Source organism: Acinonyx jubatus, chromosome C2 (genome assembly GCF_027475565.1).
Source record: "Acinonyx jubatus isolate Ajub_Pintada_27869175 chromosome C2, VMU_Ajub_asm_v1.0, whole genome shotgun sequence".
Lineage (NCBI taxonomy): Eukaryota > Metazoa > Chordata > Mammalia > Carnivora > Felidae > Acinonyx > Acinonyx jubatus.
The window spans coordinates 69193298-69214427 of NC_069384.1; the positions used below are offsets into that span (position 1 = coordinate 69193298).

General features: G+C 44.8%; 1 protein-coding gene across 2 annotated transcripts in view; it reads right to left on the reverse strand.

Annotated features, from left to right (window-relative positions):
* ITGB5 (integrin subunit beta 5) overlaps positions 1 to 21130 on the reverse strand; it is a 122436-nt gene that overhangs the window by 54684 nt on the left and 46622 nt on the right. For both annotated transcript variants that reach the window (XR_003420718.2, XM_027061057.2), the window contains exon 6: positions 114 to 275. Coding sequence is in view for 1 of the 2 variants with exons in the window: in XM_027061057.2 (XP_026916858.2) it covers positions 114 to 275 (162 nt within the window). In the remaining variant the exon portion in view is untranslated. The remainder of the gene's footprint in view (positions 1 to 113; positions 276 to 21130) is intronic.

The window sequence follows — 21130 nt, forward strand, 5'->3', positions numbered from 1 at the left end:
CTAGAAACCCAATTCCCAGAACGGACTGGAAAGTCCATGAGTAGAGGGCCAGGTGAGCACCTGGCCCACGGGCAGGATCATGGGAGCGGGGCTGTGGGACCCCTGGTCCTCACCATCTGATTGGACACTGTGTACTCGTTGGCCTCATTCAGGTGGCACTGGCCATCGTGTGGCTGCACCAGGCCCCCCAGTTTTCCATCCAGTGCAATGTGGGGCACGTCGTCTGTAGTGAACACCAGCAAATGCAGCGCATCCTTTCTCCAGCCGATCTTCTCCTAAGGGACAGAAGTTTGAGGGGGGCCAGGAGCTTCTGACTGCTGCCCAGGCCTGCCCCAGGACATCAGAAAGCCGCACTGGCCCGTCTCCCAGGGTCGTGGTCTGAATCAGAGGCATTCTTCTACGTGCGTAGCCGGGGAGCACTCATAGAAACCACTCAAGAATGATCCACAGAACTCAGAAGAGACACAGCCTGAACTGGGGAAGCCTAAATGCACAGAGACACAGCTGCACAGCTGGGCCCGTGCAGGCCCAGGCACCCGGAACCTCCCTCCCAACCACCATATGCTTCTCTGTTCCTTTTGGTTATACCTGAGGGCTACCCCTTCTGGACGTTTCCCCTCTGAGCCTCATGTATTATTCCATCCCTGGAAAAGCCTTTAACCCACCTCAACCCAACCCCTGACAATGCACTCGGGTTAGCTGGCCTTATCTAAGATGACCAGTAAGGGAACATTGCAGTCCCCCAGTGAGACACAAATCACCCAGAATGGAGTGTTCCAATGGTCAATGGATCTTGCCTTCGGAGGATTTGGTAAAATCTGCCATCTATTCTGATAGGTGGAAACCACTCCAATCATTAACTGAAATACCTCAGTGTTTAAGGTCAGTAAGATTAGCTCTGTTCTCCCTTTACTGCTTCATGTATCCACTCCAGCAAAAGGCACAGCTACATACAGTCTGTATTGCAAGAGAAAGACTCTATTTCTCACATGCAGCCACTGTGGCCCCAATGCTACAAACACCCCAGCCATTATTATTAGGAACAGCTGGACCCTGATACAGAGCAACAGAAACTGAGACATGGCCACTTTCTTACTAACAGTGAAAAGGCATCCCCAAATATGTTGGTGGCAGAGTGAATACATGCCGAGAGTTATCTACACATGCACGCTTGATATGGAAGCCAAAGACTGGATTCACAGACTTTACAAGTTAAAAGCTGTTGTTCTTCCAGCAGATCAGGAGTTGAAGGCATCACCCTCTTTCTTACCACCATATTGATGAATTTAACAGCCTTCAAGAGCCATAATATTTTCTCACTTGCTCCAAAAGCGGCGTGGAAACAAAACAATAATAATAAATCACAAAAAGTCAGACTAATGGCGGGGGGCGGGGGGGGGGGGGGGGGAATGTTTTGTCCCAGATCCCAAAGAGTTTACAGTCAAATGGAAACAGGATTCCAACACATCCCCATTAAGGTGCTAATGAAGGTAAATACAATGTCAGTGGAAACCAGAGAGGAGGAGGCTTGAAAGCCTTCTCAGGGAGCATGAAACTTAAGCTGAGCTGGAAGAATAGGAAGGGCTCTTCAAGGAAGCTGGAGGAAGAAATGCCCGAGAAGGCAGAAGAGGGGGTGGGCGTTGTAAGCACTAGCAAAGGCACAAAGAGGAAGCCAAGCACATTTTTGGGACCTGGAATAAGAAACCTAGAAGGTCCCTGACAGCAATGACATCTAAGCCATGACAAAACTGATCTGTGATGTTAGAAGTCAAGACAGTGGATCCTCTTGACAGCATGAATGGGGGTAGTTAATAACTGAAAAGGGTCACAAGGAGGCTTCTGGGTTGCTGGTAATGTTCTGTCTATTGACCTGGTATTTCTACCTTGTGAAAATTGACCGAGATGCTGCACTCTTTGTACAGTTTTCTGCAGGTATGTTAGACTTTGATAAAGAGTTTCAAACTGTGAAGTAGTTAAAGCAGTACATTATAAGCTGTGGAAGGGAGGGCACGATGCTTTGGAGATAAGGCATAATCAAGAGGGTGTAAACCAACAGTGCTTTTTGTAGGAAAAATGTGGATCTGTTATTCACAAGGACACAACAATGTGCTAAACACCCTGACAAGAAAGTAGAACAATCTTTAATTTGACAATGTGTATTAAGAACCTTAAAGGAAATCAGAGACCTAAAAAAATGGACAGAAAGATAGTTTCCATGGATCAGAAGTGTCAATGTCACTGAGAGGTCATCTGCCCCCAGACTGATCTATAAACTCGACACAATCCCAATCAAATGCCCAGAAGGCCTTTTTGAGAAAATGTAAGCTTAGTCTAAAATTTATATGGAAAGTCAAACAATGGAGACCAGAGACAATTTTCTAAAAAGAACAACCAAGTTGAGGGACTCGTTATCTAAGGTCAAGGCTTACCATAAAGCTACCATAATCAAGATAGTGCATTAAACATAAAGACCAATGGAGCGAGATAGAGATAAATAGACCCACGCATATATGGTCAATTCAACAGAAGGTACTAGAACAATTAGACATCCATATGGAAAGAAATGAAGCTCAAGCCAAAGCTCCCTATATATACAAAAATTGATTAGGACTAAGACAGTAAAGTTCTTGAAGGAAACAGGAGAAAGCCCTTGTGACTTCCGTATAGGCAAAGATTTCTTACATATCATGATTTATGGGATAAAAATTGATGAATTGGACTTGATCAAAATTAAAAACATCTGCTCTTTGAAAGATACCAGTAAGAAAATGAAATGACAAGGTATGGACTGGGAGAAAATATTTGCAAAGAAATAAAAATCTGATAGAACCGATATCCGGAATACATAAAGAATGTTCATAAGTGAATCAGAAAATAAATTGAATTTAAAAAGATAGAGACTTGAACAAACATTTCACCAAAGAAGAGAGAGGAATGAAGATAAGCACAAGAATGGAGTCTCAACATTGGTAGTCACTGAGGAAATGCACATTAAAACCACAATAAGATAGCTATTAGATAGCTCTTCCAATGGCAAACACACCAACCCTAATAATACCAAGTGGCAGTAATGGCGTGGAAAAATTGGAACTCTCATAATTGCTAATTAGAATACAAAAGTCTCAGCAACTTTGGAAACAGTTTGACAGATTCTTATAAAGTTACACATACGCTTACCATCAGCCCCAAGAGAAATGAAAATTTATGCTTACATGAAAATTTCTACGCAGCTTTATATTTTTAAAGATTTTATTTTTAAGTTATCTCTATATCCAACGTGGGGCTTAAACCCTTTTGAATCAAAAGTCACATACTCAGGGTGCCTGGGTGGCTCAGTCAGTTAAGAGTGACTCTTGGTTTCGGCTCAGGTCATGATCTCACAGTTGTGGGTTTGAGCCCTGCATCAGGCTCCATGCTGCTGATGGAAAGCCTACTTGGGATTCTGGGATTCGTTCTTTCTCTCTCTCTCAAAATAAATAAATTTAAAAAATCAATTTATAAAAAAGAAAAAAGAGCTGCATACTCTACTGACTGAGCCACCCAGGCACCCCTCAATGTAAATACTTATTATAGCAGTTATTCATAATCATCAAAAACCAGAAACAATGTGCATCAAGTGGTTTACAGAGAGACACAATGTAGTACATCCACACAATGAAATACTGTTCTGGAAAAAAAAAAAAAAGAACTACTGACACACACAACTTGGATGAATCTCCAAAGCATTATGTTAAGTGAAAAAAGCCTGACTCCAAAGGCAACTTACTGTCTAACTCCATCCATGTGATACTTGGGAAAAGACAAAAATATAGGGACAGAAACAAATTGGTAGTTGCCAAAGGCTGAGAGTAAAGGGAGGGGTCAGCAATAAAGGGATGCTAGGAAACTTTGAAGGGTTCTAGAAATAATCTCTATCTTCATTGTGGGGGTGGCTAGAAGACTTTAGCCTAAAAAGGTGAATTTTACTGTGTGTAAACTATCCCTCCATAACCAAAAATTCCTTAAAGAAGTATACATCTTTTGACTCAATTATTCTACTTCAAGAACTCTCTCTGCAAGAAGTATTCTGAAATATGCACAGCAATATTTTCACTAGTAGTGACAAAAAGGGATCTTGTTTAGGAATGGTTAAGTAAATGGAGGTATCTTCTCTCTGGCCAAAAGAAATTATGTTCATAAAAAGTATGACCTTATGGTCAACAGGTGTAATGTTAGCTGGAAGACGAAGTAGACGATACTTTAATGGCAGTGTGATTACAAACCATGTAAGAGATGAGCATTACTTTCTATTAAAAAGAAAGTAAGATCCATTCATCAGTTGATGGACATTTAGGCTCTTTCCATAATTGGGCTATTGTTGAAAGTGCTGTTATAAACATTGGGGGTACAAGTGCCCCTATGCATCAGCACTCCTCTATCCCTTGGGTAAATTCCTAGTAGTGCTATTGCTGGGTCATAGGGTAGATCTATTTTTAATTTTTTAAGGAACCTCCACACTGTTTTCCAGAGTGGCTGCACCAGTTTGCATTCCCACCAACAGTGCAAGAGGGTTCCCTTTCTCCACATCCTCTCCAGCATCTGTAGTCTCCTGATTTGTTCATTTTGGCCACTCTGACTGGCGTGAGGTGATATCTCAGTGTGGTTTTGATTTGTATTTCCCTAATGAGGAGTGACATTGAGCATCTTTTCGTGTGCCTGTTGGCCATCTAGATGTCTTCTTTAGAGAAGTGTCTATTCATGTCTTCTGCCCATTTCTTCACTGGATTATTTGTTTTTCGGGTGTGGCAATATGGCCTTTTGTAGCAACATGGATGGAACTGGAGAATGTTATGCTACGTGAAATAAGTCAGGCAGAGAAAGATACCATATGTTTTCACTCTTACGTGGATCCTGAGAAACTTAACAGAAGACCATGGGGGAGGGGAAGGGAAAAAAAAAGTTAGAGAGGGAGGGAGCCAAACCATAAGAGACTATTAAAAACTGAAAACAAACTCAGGGTTGATGGGGGGGGTGGGAGGGAGGGGAGGGTGGGTGATGGGCACTGAGGAGAGCACCTGTAGGGATGAGCATTGGGTGTTGTATGGAAACCAATTTGACAATAAATTTCATATAAAAAAAAAAAGAGACAGAGAAAGAGAGATTGAAACAAAATACACCATCATGTGGTTGGGGTAGAGATGACAGGCAACATCTTTCTCTTTTTTCCCATTTTTCCCCCCAACTATCTTTCAGAAGCAAGTATTACTTTCACAAGACTGGGTTTTGAATGCTGCTGGTCTGCTGTTTAACTGTTTCAGTCTCCTTTTGCTCCACAACGGCTTCCCAGAGGACTTGCAGGAACATAATGGAAGCTGGCAACAAGGACACAGAACAATGTGGAACCCAGGTGCCCCAGGACAGGCACTGTAATGTTGTTGCCACCCCTAATTACTCATGTAGCTTTGACCTAATGAGTTAACACTGCAAAAGCTTTTTTCTTGATAGGAAACCAGGAATAATAATACTTAATACTTACTCCACCTCCACCATGCCACTTCATCTTCACCACAACCTCTGTAAAGCAGGTAAAATACTGCCCTCGTGCAGATGAGGTAACTGGTGGTCAGAGGCATTAAGTAACCAGTCCAAGGTCACTGCACTAGCAAGGGCCAGAGAAGCCAGATTCAGATGATCTGCTTCTTACTCACAAAGCGAAACTACCCAATCATACAGGAGGAGAGGATGGTGCAGGGTGTGTGTGTGCATGTGTGTGTGCGTGCACGGGTGTGCATGACCAACGAGAGAATTCATTCAAGTACTTAGTAGGCTCTCCACTAATGATTGTTGGGTCCAAGATAAATGTCTGTCAAGTTGAAAGGTGGCATCTGACACAGAAATAGCTCTACAGAGGAAGAATGGCACAGCATAATAATAATAATTCTGTTTTCCCTGAAGTGGACTCCTGTTATGTAAGTGATGGCCCAGAAGCTGGGCTGCAGAGCACGAGTCAGAACCTCCTCATTCAGTAACCCAGGCTTTTGGGCTCAGAGATTTTTTAAGCAGTGACTCCACAGAGAATTTACATTAGAAAGAATTTTCCTACTGTCCGCCTGGACTATCTTGAAGGCTTAAGTTCTGTATTCCATGTTTGGAGCACAAGGCAACAGTGGGAAAATAGATTATGTTTTGTTTTGTTTTTTAAAGAAAGAATAACTACAAAATGCAGTATGGTGTGGGGAGCCAGAGGACATGAGCTTTCGAACAGATGAGGCTAAGTTCAAATATGCTTTGCGCTAACTGGGACACCTCTCTCAGCCTTGCTTTCTTAATCTGTAACATGGAAAAAATCCTGTTTTGCAGGGTTGATGCTAGGTTTAGACATAATTGTATTAAAAAGCCCTCAGCACATGAGAGGATACAAAAAGGATCTATAATTATTACTTTTTAAAAAAATTTTAATGTTTATTTGTTTTTGAGAGCGAGAGAGACAGAGTGTGAGTTGGGGAGGGGCAGAGAGAGAGGGAGACCCAGAATCCAAAGCAGGCTCCAGGCTCTGAGCTGTCAGCACAGAGCCCAGTGGGGGGCTCAAACTCCCAAACAGTGAGATCATGACCTGAGCCGAAGTTGGACGTTTAACCGACTGAGCCACCCAAGGCGCCCCTATAATTATTACTCTTAAGACTGGTAATAATGTCTACATTTCTTCTCTTCACCTTTCACTACTTGATGTGGGAGGCTCCACAATCATTGTAGGGACTATGAAGTATTGCATACTGAAAAGTTTTTAAAAGCCTTGAATTGGGGTGCTTGGGTGCCTCCGTCAGTTAGGTGTCTGTCTCTTGATTTCAGTTCAGGTCACGACCTCATGGGTTTGTGAGATCAAGCCCACATCAGGCTCTGTGCTGGCGTCGTGAAGACTTATTTGGGATTCTGTCTCTACCTCTCTCTGCTCCTCCCCCACTCATGCTCTTTCTCTCTCACAAGAAATAAACAAACATGGAAAAGACTTTAAAGCCTTGAATTAATACCACAATTAGATTCTACCTACCACACACCTGATAGAATGGCTGAAAGTGAAAAGACCAACCACACCAAATGTTGATGTAGATGTGGAGTCACACATTGACGTTAGGAATGTAAAATGCTATGTGTACTTGGCAGTTTCTTGAAAAGTTAAACACCTACCAGATGACCCAGTAAATCCACTCCCAAGTCTAGAGATAAAAGAAATAAAAGCAAACATCTATACAAACACTCGAACACACTTACAGCAGCTCTGTTTGTAATAAGCAAAAACTACCAGCCATCCAAAACAACCCAAACATCTACCAACAGGACAGAACAGATAGACAAAAAGTGGTCCATCCACGCAAAGGAATTCTACTCAGTGACAAAAGGAAAGGATGGAGACACCTGACAGCACAGATAAATCTCAAAATAATGGTGCTCAGTGAAATAAACCAGGCTAAATAAGTATTTATACTGGATATATACAATTTTTGCAAATGCAAACTAACGTATAGTGAGAAAAAGCAAATTAGTAGCTGCCTGGGGTGAGGAATAGGAGGCACAGGAGGGAGCAAATGACAAAGAAGCATAAATGCTCACTGTGAGGGAAAGGATATGTTCATTATCTTGATCATGGTATCTGTGTGTGTGCATATATATATATATATGTATATGTACATATATATGTATGTACGTACGTATCTCTCACAGGTGTAAACATGTCAAAACTTCTCAAACTGTACACTTTCAATACGTGTAGTGTATTATACATCAAGTATACCTCATTGAAGCTCTTTCATTTAAAGAAGACTTGGTTTGCTCATAAAGTCTCTTAATACAAGAATTTATACAAATAGACTGATGTCAGTAATGTGCTGGGAATACCACTCACACACGTTCTTTTGTTTGGTGACACTATCGTGTAGCAGTTAGGGACTGGTCTGGCCAGTCTCCGGTTAGCCCTACACCTGCCTCAGCTTGTCCTTCTGGCCTCAGGCAAGTTACTCAATCCTTCCCAGGCCAGCTTCTCTTCTATATGATGGAGATGATGATAAGAATAGCAATAAAATAGGGTGACGAGAAGATTAAACAGAGGAGGAACACCCAGCTCCGTGACTGTATGTGGTAGGCAACTACAAACTGACAGTGATCATCATCAGTATTTCCCTGGACTTGAGAATCTGTGACTTACATCCGTAATTCAGAAGCATACAATCTTATCTTTGGACTGTAGGTTTATGGGTGATGTTTATTTTCCTTTCTGCTTATCTGCATTTTCTATATTTTTAGATTGAATATATTTTCTCTTAAGAAAAAAATTACTTTAAGTGAAACCAAACCTATTTATTTAGCTAAATTTTCTCCATGTCTCAGAGTAAAAACAAAAATTTAAAAGCCAATTTCATTTGGGGCACTGGGTGGCTCAGTCAATTAAGTGTCCAACTTTGGCTCAGGTCATGATCTCATGGTTTGTGGGTTTGAGCCCTGCATCAGGCTCTCTGCTGTCAGCGCACAGCCCACGTCAGATCCTCTGTCTCCCTCTCTCTCTGTCCCTCATCTGCTTGCTTGCGTACTTTCTCCCTCTCAAAAATAAATAAACATTTTTCTAAAAAAAGCCAATTTCATTAAATGTCACTGAAGTCAGCCCTTAGATGAAAATGTCAGGGGCTGGGCGGGACGGATATGTACCAGACTCGGAAGCAAGAAACCCGGCATCTGGCCAAGGTCACGATTCACTTAACTTCTCTTTGTTTGATGCTCAGACCTGCATCAAATTCACCACAAGGTCTGTTTCAGCCTTCAAACCCCTAGTTCCCACACTTGCTCAGGAGGTGACCTTGCCTTTTTCATCATCGAAAGAAACAGATAACGGGACTTGCCTCCTCATCTACTCCCAGTGGCTCAGAGTGTCTGGTCCCACAACCTGAGGATGGCTTCCAGTCACAGGGGCATCCTCCTGGCATCTCTGATCTGTCTGCCCCCAAAGAAGAAGTGCTTCTTCCACCCCAAGGAAACACAGCTCATACAGCCTGCCCTCTTTGGAGAATTTGTTCTCTCAGTCTCTCTTCTGGTTCCCATCCATGTGCCTAAAATACATGCTTGTGAGCCAATTAAAATAACCCTTCTTGTGACCCGGCTACTCTGCCAATCTCACTTGCTTCTTTCTCTTTTGTAAGACTGGCAGATTTATGGCCTCTATTTCCTCTCCTCAATTCCTTGTAATCAGACTTCTCCACATGACCCCTAGACAGCAGTTCTTGGATCCTGTCTTCCTCCCTCATGCACACAGGGTTCTCTGCCCTGGCTGCACTTTAGGGCCCTCTAGGGAGCCTCACCAATACTAATGCCCAGGGGTCCTGACCTAACTGGGCCGATCTGCCACCCCGCCCTTAGGGTTTTTAGGCTCCCTGGATGAGCCTAACGTGCAGCCGAGGATAAGAATTAATCCCATGGCCTTGGGCCTCACTCTTGTGGCCTCTGCCCTGACTGGGAACTCCTGTGAGCCCCCTGCACTGTCCCACCCCTGCCCCTCTGGCTGCTCTCCCAGCAGGTGGATGAGGTCAGAGATAACATTCCCCACCCCTCCATCTCCCTTTGTGGAGATTTACTTGGATGACTCACAATCACAGCCCACACTTGACCTTTCTCCTGAGCTTTACTCCCAGGTCTGCGCCGAAAACCAAAGTGTCTGCTGTGACCTGGAAGACGCGGCACCACATTTACCCCCAGATCAACCGCCCCTCCAGGCGTACCCATTTCTGACAATGGGGCGATCACATGCCTTCTTTAGAAACCTTGGAATTATCTTTTTTATCTTCTTTTTCTGGTTCTATGACAGCACCAGGCCTGTCCCAAACTGTCAATTCTCTCTTACAGGCCATTCCTGTGTTGAACCAGAGCCCCTGGACAATGCTACATACAATTTCCAGAGTTTTCTCTTCACTTCCTAACACACCAGGTTAGCAGGCATAGCCTGAGGTTCGCCTTCCTCCTGGCCACCCACCTGCACTCTGCCAGGGAGGGATGACTGTCACCCCGTGTATTCCACCTGTTCCAGGCAGGCAACACACATGGGTAGGTGACCATACTATGTGACACACAGCCATCCACAGACTGTGGCTGGGAGAACCGTCACCAAGCCCCAAATCTCTGACTCCATCCACGTCTCAGGAGGCAGACCTTGTAGTTCTATGGGGACCAACCAGCCTGACCAGGGCTGGGGCCAAAGAACTCTTTCCCAGGGTGGAAAGCTCAGTGGGTGGGGAAATTTGTCCTCAGAAAGCAGCAAAGATCTGGGGCTGAGGGAAAAGAGAAAGGGGTGCAGGACCCAAGCCCCAGAATCACAAGAGCACTGTGCCCAGCACAGGCTCAGCACTCAGTGAAAAAGAGGCAAACGAACACACAGAATCAGAGCTGGGTACCAACACCCTCCCTGGCCAGGTTAGAAGTCTTCGATCATGACACTCACGATGCCACCAGCTCCTCATACGCTTTCCAATCTAGCAAACACCTTATTTGAAACCCCCAAATATGGGAAGAGTTAAGAGCTATCGAATCGCTTGCCGTCTGCTAGGAGCTGCAAGAGCAGGAGAGGGGCGAGGCCAGGCAGTCACTGGGGATGGTTCCTGGGACGGCCCCAGGCAGCCAGGCCTGGAGGTCAGCCAGGGGGACCTGGGGCTCTGTGCAATGGTGAAGAGGAGGCCGGAGTCCAAGAAATGGGGAAGCAGGAACGGAGATGCTAGACCAGGTCTTCCCAGCTTTGAGAAAATAAATAAAAATTGGCTCCTCCCCAGAGTGAAGACAAACTTGGTTTGTTTACCTCTAACATCTGGCCCAGGACAGCACGGGAACTGGGCAGTAGAGGATGTGGTTTCTCTGTCGTAATCCGGGACTGCAAGGTCTGACAAAGGAGGAAGGTCACTCAAGGGATCAAAAATAGGCTTCCATCTCCCTTGTCCGCTTCCAGTCTGTCCCTGGGTCCCTCTTAACAGCTCCCCCACTGTACCTAGACTTTTACGTCATGGCAAGGTGGCTCCGTGGCAAAGCCACTGGGAGCAGGGAAAGCTTTTTTAGGCATCAGGTCAAAGTAAGCTGTGCCTGGCACACAAGTGAGTGTGCATGATAGGGTTCACGGTCATGGCAGCCAAATACAAAGGCAGCTGAGAGGGTACACTGCTGAGAGTAACAGAAAACAAGCTAGAAGGGGCTACTCCAGAACAAACACACCAGGGGCTACTGGGCCCAAAAACTGACTCAGAGGAAATATATAGCACCTGCAGTTTGGAAGGAACCCAGAGGTTATCTTGTCCTCGCTCCTGTCCAGTACATGGAGCTTTCCTCTGGTGCCCCCACTATGTGGGCAGGGGGCCCACGCACACAGTCACTGCCCCATCTGGCATCTGGCAGCCTGCTCCACTGCAGAGCAGAGATCTTTGTTAGAGAATTCTTCCTTGCCTTGAACTCAAACCTGCTTCCCTGCAGCTATACTAGCACCTCCCCACCCCTGAATAGCCATTCTATTCTCCCTTCTATGACGATGTCTGAGGTCACCTATGCTTTTCTCCAGGTATCTCTCTTCCTGGGTAACCTTTAACCATTCCCTCTAAGATATGGCTTCCAAGCCCAGCACCATCCACTTACTCACCCTCTTCCACTCTCTCACAGTCAATGTCCGTCTTAAACACAGCCCCCGGGGCCTATGCAGTTCCTGGGATGTGATCTGAGCTCACAGAGGAAAGCAGGGCCGGGACTCGGGTGTTGCATTTGGCAGCTGAATCTTCTGACTAGCTCAAATTAAGCATGTCAGTCCCCAGATCCATTTCATAGTGACCTGCTTACACACAGGGACCACAGCAGGGCATGTGTAGCGATGAGGGTAGCCTCAATGACGCCCGTACGGGAAAGTGCCAGGAAGGGCCTGAAATGCTGGTGCGTGGGAATGTGGAAAAGCTGATGTCCCTGCTCGGCTGCCTTAGGAAACATTGATGGATGCCTGCCTGAATGTGGGCTGGCCTGCTTGTTCAGAGGCGATACTCACAACACTCTCTGGTAAATGGTGTTCAAACCCCAAGGTGGCCTGAAGTCAATACATCATTCCAGGGGCATTTTCAGTGAAGATGGAAGCACTAGCTTTAAATGACTGAGTGTTCTGATCTCAAGGGCAATCTCATTAAAGTGAATGCTCACCCAACATAAAGGTATTAATACAACACATGGGCCTCAGTTGTCACTGAAGAGTCACCAGCCACATGCCCCCTTATTGCTGGAAAAGACCCACCATCTGAAAAAGTGTCTTGCCACAGCAGAACCACTGAATTATGAATGAGAAGGCAGATTATCAGAGTCCCCATTTTACAGATAATAAAGCCACGGTCAAAGATAAGCATGCTTGCTCAAAGGGCTGGGCTCCAACAGAATTCTGACCTTGGGACGGTACAAGTGGTCCCTCTGGAAAGTGCTTAGGGCTGCCAGAGCCATGTTAGAAGTGCTTCCTGATAAACAGGAAACTCTTAGTTCCAGAGAACAGTTGCATATGCAACTGTGTTCTCCCGGGACTGTACCAGTCCTCCTTACCTGGGAAATTGTAATGGTTCCTTAGAGGAGGACTTGCTGTCTTTGGAAGCACACGCCTCCCACTGCTCTGCTCCAGTGTGAACACAACAGTCTGCAGGCACTCTAACGTCAAGGTTAAGAACTCTGGCCTTAGAGCAAGGGGGCTGGGTACAGTTTCCATCTCCGGCTCTGTCATTTCTAGCTATAACAACCTTGAGAAATTACTCTGCCTTTCTAGGCTTGTTTCTTCATCAAAAGGGGACAATAAAACCACACTCAAAGGATTAAGTAAAATCAGCCCTGGGAAGTACATGGCAGAAGGCCTGGCTCTCAGAAAGCACTGAACCAATGGTAATCAATAACATCATCAGCATTGGAAACCAAGAGGCAGGGAGACCAAGGGAGACACTGAAGGAGAAGAATGCTGTGATTCAGTCAGCGGCTCCTAAGGTGCCGTCTCTGTGCATTCTGCTGTGTGCTCCACTGGTATCTCAGGTTGTTGGACAAGCACCTGTCATCCAGTCAGAGTCATGAGCACAGAGACAGGAGCCGTGGCTCATTCATCTATGCATCCCCACAGCACCTAACACAGTGTCCTGCACGCAGTAAGTACTCCACAGATCTTCAAAAGCAATGACGGAACACTGTACGTTACCCTTTCGGGCAAGCACTCAGGGAGAGAACAAGTTGTGGGGAGGAAATGAAGAAGGAAAAAGGACTGACCTGACCAGCCAGCAGGCAGACCCCAAAGAAGATATGAACACAGGGACCAAGTCTGAATTCGAACATGGCACATAAGGAAAACCGAGGTTAGTTCTGAGATTGGCTTCCTCTACCAAGCTGACATTCAAGTCTATTTCGGGCACTTTATAAAATAATCGTGTTCCCATTAGTTGTTTTTCCTGCTTCCATGCATACTTTTCAAATGAAAAGTTAAAAAAAAAAGGCTTTTCTGTGGTTAAACACAAGGAGGACAAAAGTGCAGTAATTCTTTCCTTCGGGAAAAGAAATCTTGGCCTGTGAGTCAGGATTTAGACATTTACTTTGAGCCCAAGCCCCAACAACACACAATACAGCATGTCTGATGTGGACTCCATGAAAGAGTCCAGTCTGAATGGAAGAGAAACATTTGGAATGTTGGCATGGCTGAACCACATGAGGTTATTTTTGCAGGAGAAATTATTAGTTGTCAAGTATCAAATATCATTGATTGTCAAATATCAGTAACTTCATGTGGCTCCCTCTAATGTTTACAAACCGGTTGTTTATAACCTTCCGGTGGATCTACAAGCTCAAATCAAACCCCTGCAAGCTCAAATCAGAAGCCATAGGGACTTTTCCCCATCTTTCTTTAGCTTTCCCCACCATACCTGCCAGTATACACTGACTAGGCTGAATTGGAAAGTCCTGCCAGCTAATGGCATCTGGTTCTCTTCAGTGGATGTCCATGAAGCACTGTAAATGCCATGGAGGCAGACTGGTACAACAGGCGGGTGGACAGGCTTGGAGCCAGGTGACCTGTGGGTTCCTGAACTCAGAAGCATAAAGGAATCTGTGAGAACAAAGCATCTGTTTATTCACCAAATGTTTAAGGAGGGCCTGTTATGTGCCAGGCAATGTGCTGGGTGCTAGGGAAATACAGCAGTGAGAAAAGAGATGGGGTCCCTGCCTTCAGGGGGCTTACTGTCTCAGAACGGAGGTAGACATCCCTCAAGGAGTGGCCCAAATAAAAACAAAATGGCTACTGAAGTAGATGTGACCAAGGGCTTTGTGCTCTGACCTCATCAGAAGGCTCAATCAGGGAAGGCTTCCCTGATACATAGACAAGTAGAGGTCTAAAACAGAAGTAGGCAGAGACTACAGATTCCAAGAAAAGCAGGTTTGGGGATACGAAGGAAGGAAGGAGGAAGAGAAGTAAAGATTTTTAGGGCAGTGAAACTGTTCTGTAGGATAGAACAGTAGTGGATACATGTCATTGTACACTTGTCCAAACCCACAGAACATGCAATACCAAGAGTGAACCCAGAAGTTAACTATGGACTCTGGCTGACAGTGATGTTCATGGACTATAATAAATATACCACTCTGGTGAGGGATGTTGATGGTGGGGGGGCCATGGGGCTGGAATGGGGGGTTCAGGGACAGGAATTATATGAAACACTGTACTTTCTGCTCTATTTGGCTGTGAACCTAAATCTGCTCTGAAATGAAATAAAGTTTATTAATAAAAAAGGAAAAGAAAGAAAGAAAGAAAGAAAGAACGAAAGAAAGAAAGAAGCAGGAATATAGGGGAGGAGTATTCCAAAGAGAAGAAATAGCATGTGCAAAGGGCCCCATAGTCAGAGTAACTGATTCAAGATCATTTGGCTGGAATGCAGAGGCCAGGGGTGAGAGGTTTGGGGAGAGAGCAGTTCCAGAAGAGCCCGAGAATAAGTCTTTGTCTCTTTGCCTCTTTGCCAAATAGACATGTAAAGCACAGAGGAGCCCATCGCTTGAAATCAAAACTGACATTCTAACCAGATTTGGAAATATTGCCTCAGTCATTGAAGGGGCCTTCTAACCTTTCTGCAGGGTGTTTCTTTCCTGCCATATCATTAGTCAAGTGAGCCAAGGGGTGTAAAACACCCTCAACACAGGGAACACAGGCTTATGCTGGAGGATCAAGAGACAAAAACTCTCATCCGTGCCCTGGTGACAATTCTGAATTGTAACTCAGTCAGTTCCCATCCCTTGTGTCAATAAGCAGCTGTCAGCAGGGTAGTAATACCCAAACACAGTTCATGGGCACGAGGCAGAACAAGGAAGCATCACTTCAGGGCTGGACACAGTCAAGTGATTAAAAAATGCACATTAAACCACAAACATCTGCAAAATAGAACGCCAAGAGAAACTTTCACCACCTCTGGCAAAAAGCTGCATGGGCATGGGCAGAAGACGTGCATACCTGCACACATGGCCCCTAAAGCTTCACTGGGCCACAGGAAGTTCAATACTTTCATGGTGTTTCACCAAGACACTGAGCCAGAGGAAGAGCAAGCAGGTTGGGGCTGGAACAAGCCCCCCAAACTTGGTGCAATCCGCCAGCAGAAGCAGTTCACGCATGCTGACAGATAACCCAGATGGTGAGAAAAGAGAACACGTTAGGGACTCCTTTTCAGGTGACATGAAGTGTCAGGGATGGCTGCCTTCTTCAAGGAATTCCATACATTTCTCAACTCATGCTTGGAAAAACAACGCAAGTCTGAGGTCTAAAAGAAATCAGGCGGGGTGCCTGGGTGGCTCAGTCAGTTAAGGTTAAGCGTCTGACTCTTGATTACAACACAGGTCATGATCTCAACAGTTCCTGACTGAGCCCCATGTCAGGCTCTGCGCTGACAGTGTGGAGCCTGCTTGGAATTCTCTCATTCTCTCCCTCTCTGTCTCTCTCTTTCTCTCTCTCTCTCTCCCCCCCCCCGCCGTCCCTCCCCTGCTCACCCTCTCTCTCTCAAAATGAATAAACTTGAAAAAAAAAAGTTCCTAATAAATACATAAATAAACAAAAGAAATCAGGCAACAAGTAAAAACAAAAACAAACAAAAAACCCTCAAATTAACTCTGTGGGAGGCTGGGACAGGGGAGGGGGCAGAGTAGAAACTTCTAGCAATGCCTGATTCCAGGGATGGGGAATTTTCCAACCTCTACAGGTACCTGTGGCAGCCCCTCCCTGGCCTGAGGCTCAAGACTGAACAGGGAGTGACCAAAAAGGCAAAATCAAGGGCTCTGAGCAAAAGGGGAGGAGTCCTTTATGAAAAATAGCACCGACCAGCCCAATGGAGGGCATCCTAGAGATCTCCCCTCCATTCCCACCTCCTTGCATTTTCCAGATGCTCTGCGGCCCAGAGAGGTCAGCTGGCCCCCACAGAGTCAGTTAGCAGCAGGCTTAGCTTGATTAGGACAACATGACTCTTAAGTTGAGCCTCCCTGCTCTGCAGGGTACTGTCACTACTTCCCAAAGCACCAGGTACCAGGTAACAGAGCATGGGCCTCAGAATCAATCAGATCTGGTTCAAATTATGGCTCTACTCCTTATTAACAGTAAGTTTCATGAATCCTTGTCCTACTCCGTTTCCTTCTCCATAAGCAGAGGACAGCCCCCACTGCCAATACACTGAAGGGCTGTTGTGAGCATCAGAGATAATGTATGTAAAACATCTGGAGCATGGATGAGGGGTGAGCAAGGGCAGCAATTATTCTGTTTCTAGAGGTCCACAGAATTTGCATTCCTACAGAAAGTCTTGCCAGAGTAAAGCTGTCCCCCCAGCAATTCTGCAGCCGGGTCTCCATTTTAGATCAGAATGCTCTCACCAGAGAAGGAATAAAGGACTCAGATCATGCTGCAGACTTTTTACTCAGCATGTAAACTTCCTTTGTTTGCTTTGAGACTCACTCATCCACCTATTTCTGAGAGGATATACAATGGTTTAAAAATCTAACATACAATACAAAATTAGAGAATCAAGGTTCAAACAGGAAGTCTGCCTGAAGGATGTGGAGGTTCTAGATGCTGAAACAAAAAGGGGAATGTACTGGGTGGCAAAGATCTTATTTTCTTGTCTAACTGTTGAAAGCAGCCCATAGAACCCTGTGCAGCCAGGATGCACCCAGCCAGGCTCAAACTGGCAGGTCACTTCTTTAAGCACGAACAACAGCAAAGTGGTGACTGGCAACCTGGAAGGCAGAAGTCCTCGGCCACCCCTCCCTTGTCACCCGAGGCCAGGGACAGGCCCAGTTTAGGGAGAGCAGGAAAGCAGTCCTTGTTCCAGTCTGAACCACTCATCACATTTTTATCCACACAATTTCAGAATAAACAACTTACAGTCAACTTCTAGAAAGTTCTGGAAGAACAAGAAAAGTAGTAAAGGGAAATTATTATTTTGACCAAGGAAGGCTCAAGAATAGATTTCTAGGTAAAGATAAGAAATTAAGAGCAGGAGCATTCCCTCATCTGGCCTAGCCAGATACAATGTATTGGAAAAAAAATGCCTGCATTGATGACAGAAGCGTCCCTTAGCTGTGGACACTGTTAAATGACCTCTCACAGCAATGTGACCTGAGCGGGATAAAGACTTCCACTCGTAGAATCAGGATCCTTGTCCTAAATGGAATCCTACATAGAAACAGTTTCCTTCTTTTTGCAAAGGACAGCTTTCCAAGAAATATAAAGTGGGCCACAGAGGTGGGATTCAGGGCCAGTCATATGAACATACTCCTAAATCACACAAGTTGATAACTAATAGTCTATCCCAGGAAAACCACAGCAAGAAGGAAACCAGAACAAAGAGCCCCCTGTGAGCTGCGACACAGGCCTGCTATCAGCTCATCTCCAAGGGCTCAGAGTCGCTCCCTTCAGGGGAGGTAGGGGCGCGGGGGGAGGTGGGCGTGGGGGGGGCACTCGCGCTGCCCAGCCAGCTCCAGCCTTCCTGACACCACTCTCCAGCCAGAGCTCACAGGCCTGTGGGCTCTGTCACAGTCAGTTTGCAGGATTCAGTGGAAGCACCTTTAATCTGCCCAAATCAGGAGGCAGCAGAAAACTCAGTAAACAAAGTAAAAATGCTTAGGACTCTTAAAAAAACAACTCTCAAAATCTAATTATTATGACAAATCTAAATATCATTGAAATAAATGGTATCTGGGATTTACTTCAAATAATGGGAGAGAGTGGTTAGGCACACAAATCAGATAGTCTAGGAGTTGGTAACTGGCAAAGATGGACAACAGGTACATGGGTTTAATTTCACTGTTCTACTTCCATATGTTTGAGCTGTTTCATTATAAGTAAAAAAAAACAAAAAACAGGGGCCCTGGGGTGGCTCAGTTGGTGAAGCATCCAACTCTTGATTTTGGCTTAGGTCATGATCTCAAGGTTTGTGAGACTGAGCCCCACGTCGGGCTCTGCACTGACAGTGCGGAGCCTGCTTGAGATTCTCTCTCTGCCCCTTCCATACTCAAGTGCTCTCTCTTGCTCTCTCTCTCTCTAAATAAATTAAAAAAAAAAAAAAGTAAAAACATCATACCAAATCATTGTGAAAATGTAGGTAAATATAAAATTAAAAAAAAAAAAAAACAGAGAAAACAAAAACCACACATAATCCTATCACCAGAGACAACCACTGTTAACACTTCAGTCTATATACTTCCAATCTTTTCCACATTCTTCTCTCTTTTGTTTGTCAAGTAGGATCATATGTTTATACTGTTTTATTACTTGCTTTCCCTTCCTCTCTTACTTTATCAAGAATTATTCAAATCCTTGGGAATGCAAGCTGGGGCAACCACTCTGGAAAACAGTACGGAGGTTCCTCAAAAAACTAAAAATAGAACTACCCTACGACCCAGCAATTGCACTACTAGGCATTTCTCCACGGGATACAGGAGTGCTATTTCTAAGGAACACATGCACCCCAATGTTTATAGCAGCACTATCAACAATAGCCAAAGTATGGAAAGAGCCCAAATGTCCATCGATGGATGAATGGATAAAGATGTGGTATATATGTACAATGGAGTATTACTCGGCAATCAGAAAGAATAAAATCTTGCCATTTGCAACTATGTGGATGGACCTGGAGGGTATTACGCTAAGTGAAATTAGTCAGTCAGAGAAAGACAAATATCATATGACTTCACTCATATGAGGACTTTAAGAGACAAAACAGATGAACATAAGGGAAGGGAAGCAAAAATAATATAAAAACAGGGAGGGGGACAAAACAGAAGAGACTCATAAATATGGAAAACAAACACAGGGTTACTGGAGGGGTTGGGGGGGATGGGCTAAATGGGTAAGGGGCATTAAGGCATCTACTCCTGCAATCATTGTTGCACTATATGCTAAGTAATTTGGATGCAAATTTAAAAAAATAAAATTAAAAAAAAAAAGAATTATTCAGATCTTTAAGTGTCCTTTAAGGGTATGATTGCTACATGGTCTTTTATCAAAAGGTAAGCCAAAATCTACTTCCAATATATGGCTTCTATAAGTAAGGGTGTGGTGAACTAGGAAGGATGACATTTGTTATAAATAGGTGATTCCAAGTAAGAAAAAACTGCATGAAATGTCCCCAAGCAGAAACTGACAGTACACATGAAAAGAAATACTAAGAGAGCCACTGCTGGCTCATAGACTACATAATTCCCAGCAGTTAGGAACCTTCCAGGTACTCGCCATTGCTAAGGCCATGGTGGGAAGAAGAGGAAAATGTCAACACCTAAAACTGAAATACGCTCATAAAGTGAGCAATAACTCACACAGTACATTCACACAGTGGTTTAAGAAATCTGCCAGCATCTCTGAAATGCTGGAGTGTTGATACACTGAGTTTTCAAAGGGAAGAAGATTTGCATGGGCTTGGGGTGGTATGGGAAGGTTCTGTAAACACAAGAGTAGATCCTGCGGCTTCTCGGTTCTCGGAGACCACTGTGCCTCAGGCATTCAACCATGGCCTTACCGATCACTCTATCAGAATTAACATAACTGGACATGGCTTTGTTCTGTCACTGAGTTCTTTCCCTCAAGGCCTAAGGATGATTTCCTCCCCCATAAAAAGAAAATCCACAAAATCCTCGAGCTGGGGAGATAGATGAGAGGGATCCTGTTTTCCCTGCACTATTTGTCCCTGCCAAGAAGGAGATTCGGCAGAATATCTGTGAAGACAACACCTCATATGATCAATGTCTGAATGCCAGTCAAAAATGTAATTTTTCTTTCTGAAGCAAATCCATAAATGGCCTATATTGTGACACACTGTAAAGACTGAGAGCTGAACACATTCCAGCCATGTTCCGTCTGGCTTTCCTGGGCTGCTACAAACCACCAGAGGCCTCTGAACCAAACTGTTTGGCTCTGGCCCAGCAGCCGGGAAGGGGGGCGCAGCCACCGCAAGGCCATCTCCTCTAGGGGTGGCCCCGAGGACACAGTGAATGACGACAGAGCTGTAGGGGGACCAAGAAGGGAACCGCAGACGACTACGCTTTCTTCCCATTTTTTCCTTCCCCTTATCCCTCCCTGTCTACCATTTCAATTTTTTATTTCAGAAAGGACAACTGTGGCTCTCTTATCACCAAGTCAGGGATGGAGTGGAGAAAAAGTGGGTCTGTGACACACTGGACACGTGCTGAGGTCAGAAACTATGTAAGTGGTTAATTAAGTGCTTACCACTTGGTAAATGAACAGCAGCCTCTCCAAACTGAGTTTTAGCCCCTCCCCCAAACATGGGGGTCCCAGCGATCACCCTACTGCTGAGCCACCGAAATTTTCAAGAGGGCATGCTCAGTGATGAGCACTCTGAAAAAATTGTGAAAGTATGTGTTGGAATGGCAAATTCAAGAGTGATTTTTTTACAAAATCTTGCTGTTAGTGAGTTGTTTTGATAGTAGAAAACTAGTTTAGGAATAAGTTATTACCTAACAAGTGTCAGGGCGGATGTGGAGAAAAAGGAACTCTCATGTACTGTTGGTGAGAATAGAAATCAGTAGAACCACTGGAAAATCATAGGGAAGTTCCTTAAAAAGTGAAAAATATAAATACCTTATCTTCCAGTAATTCTACTAC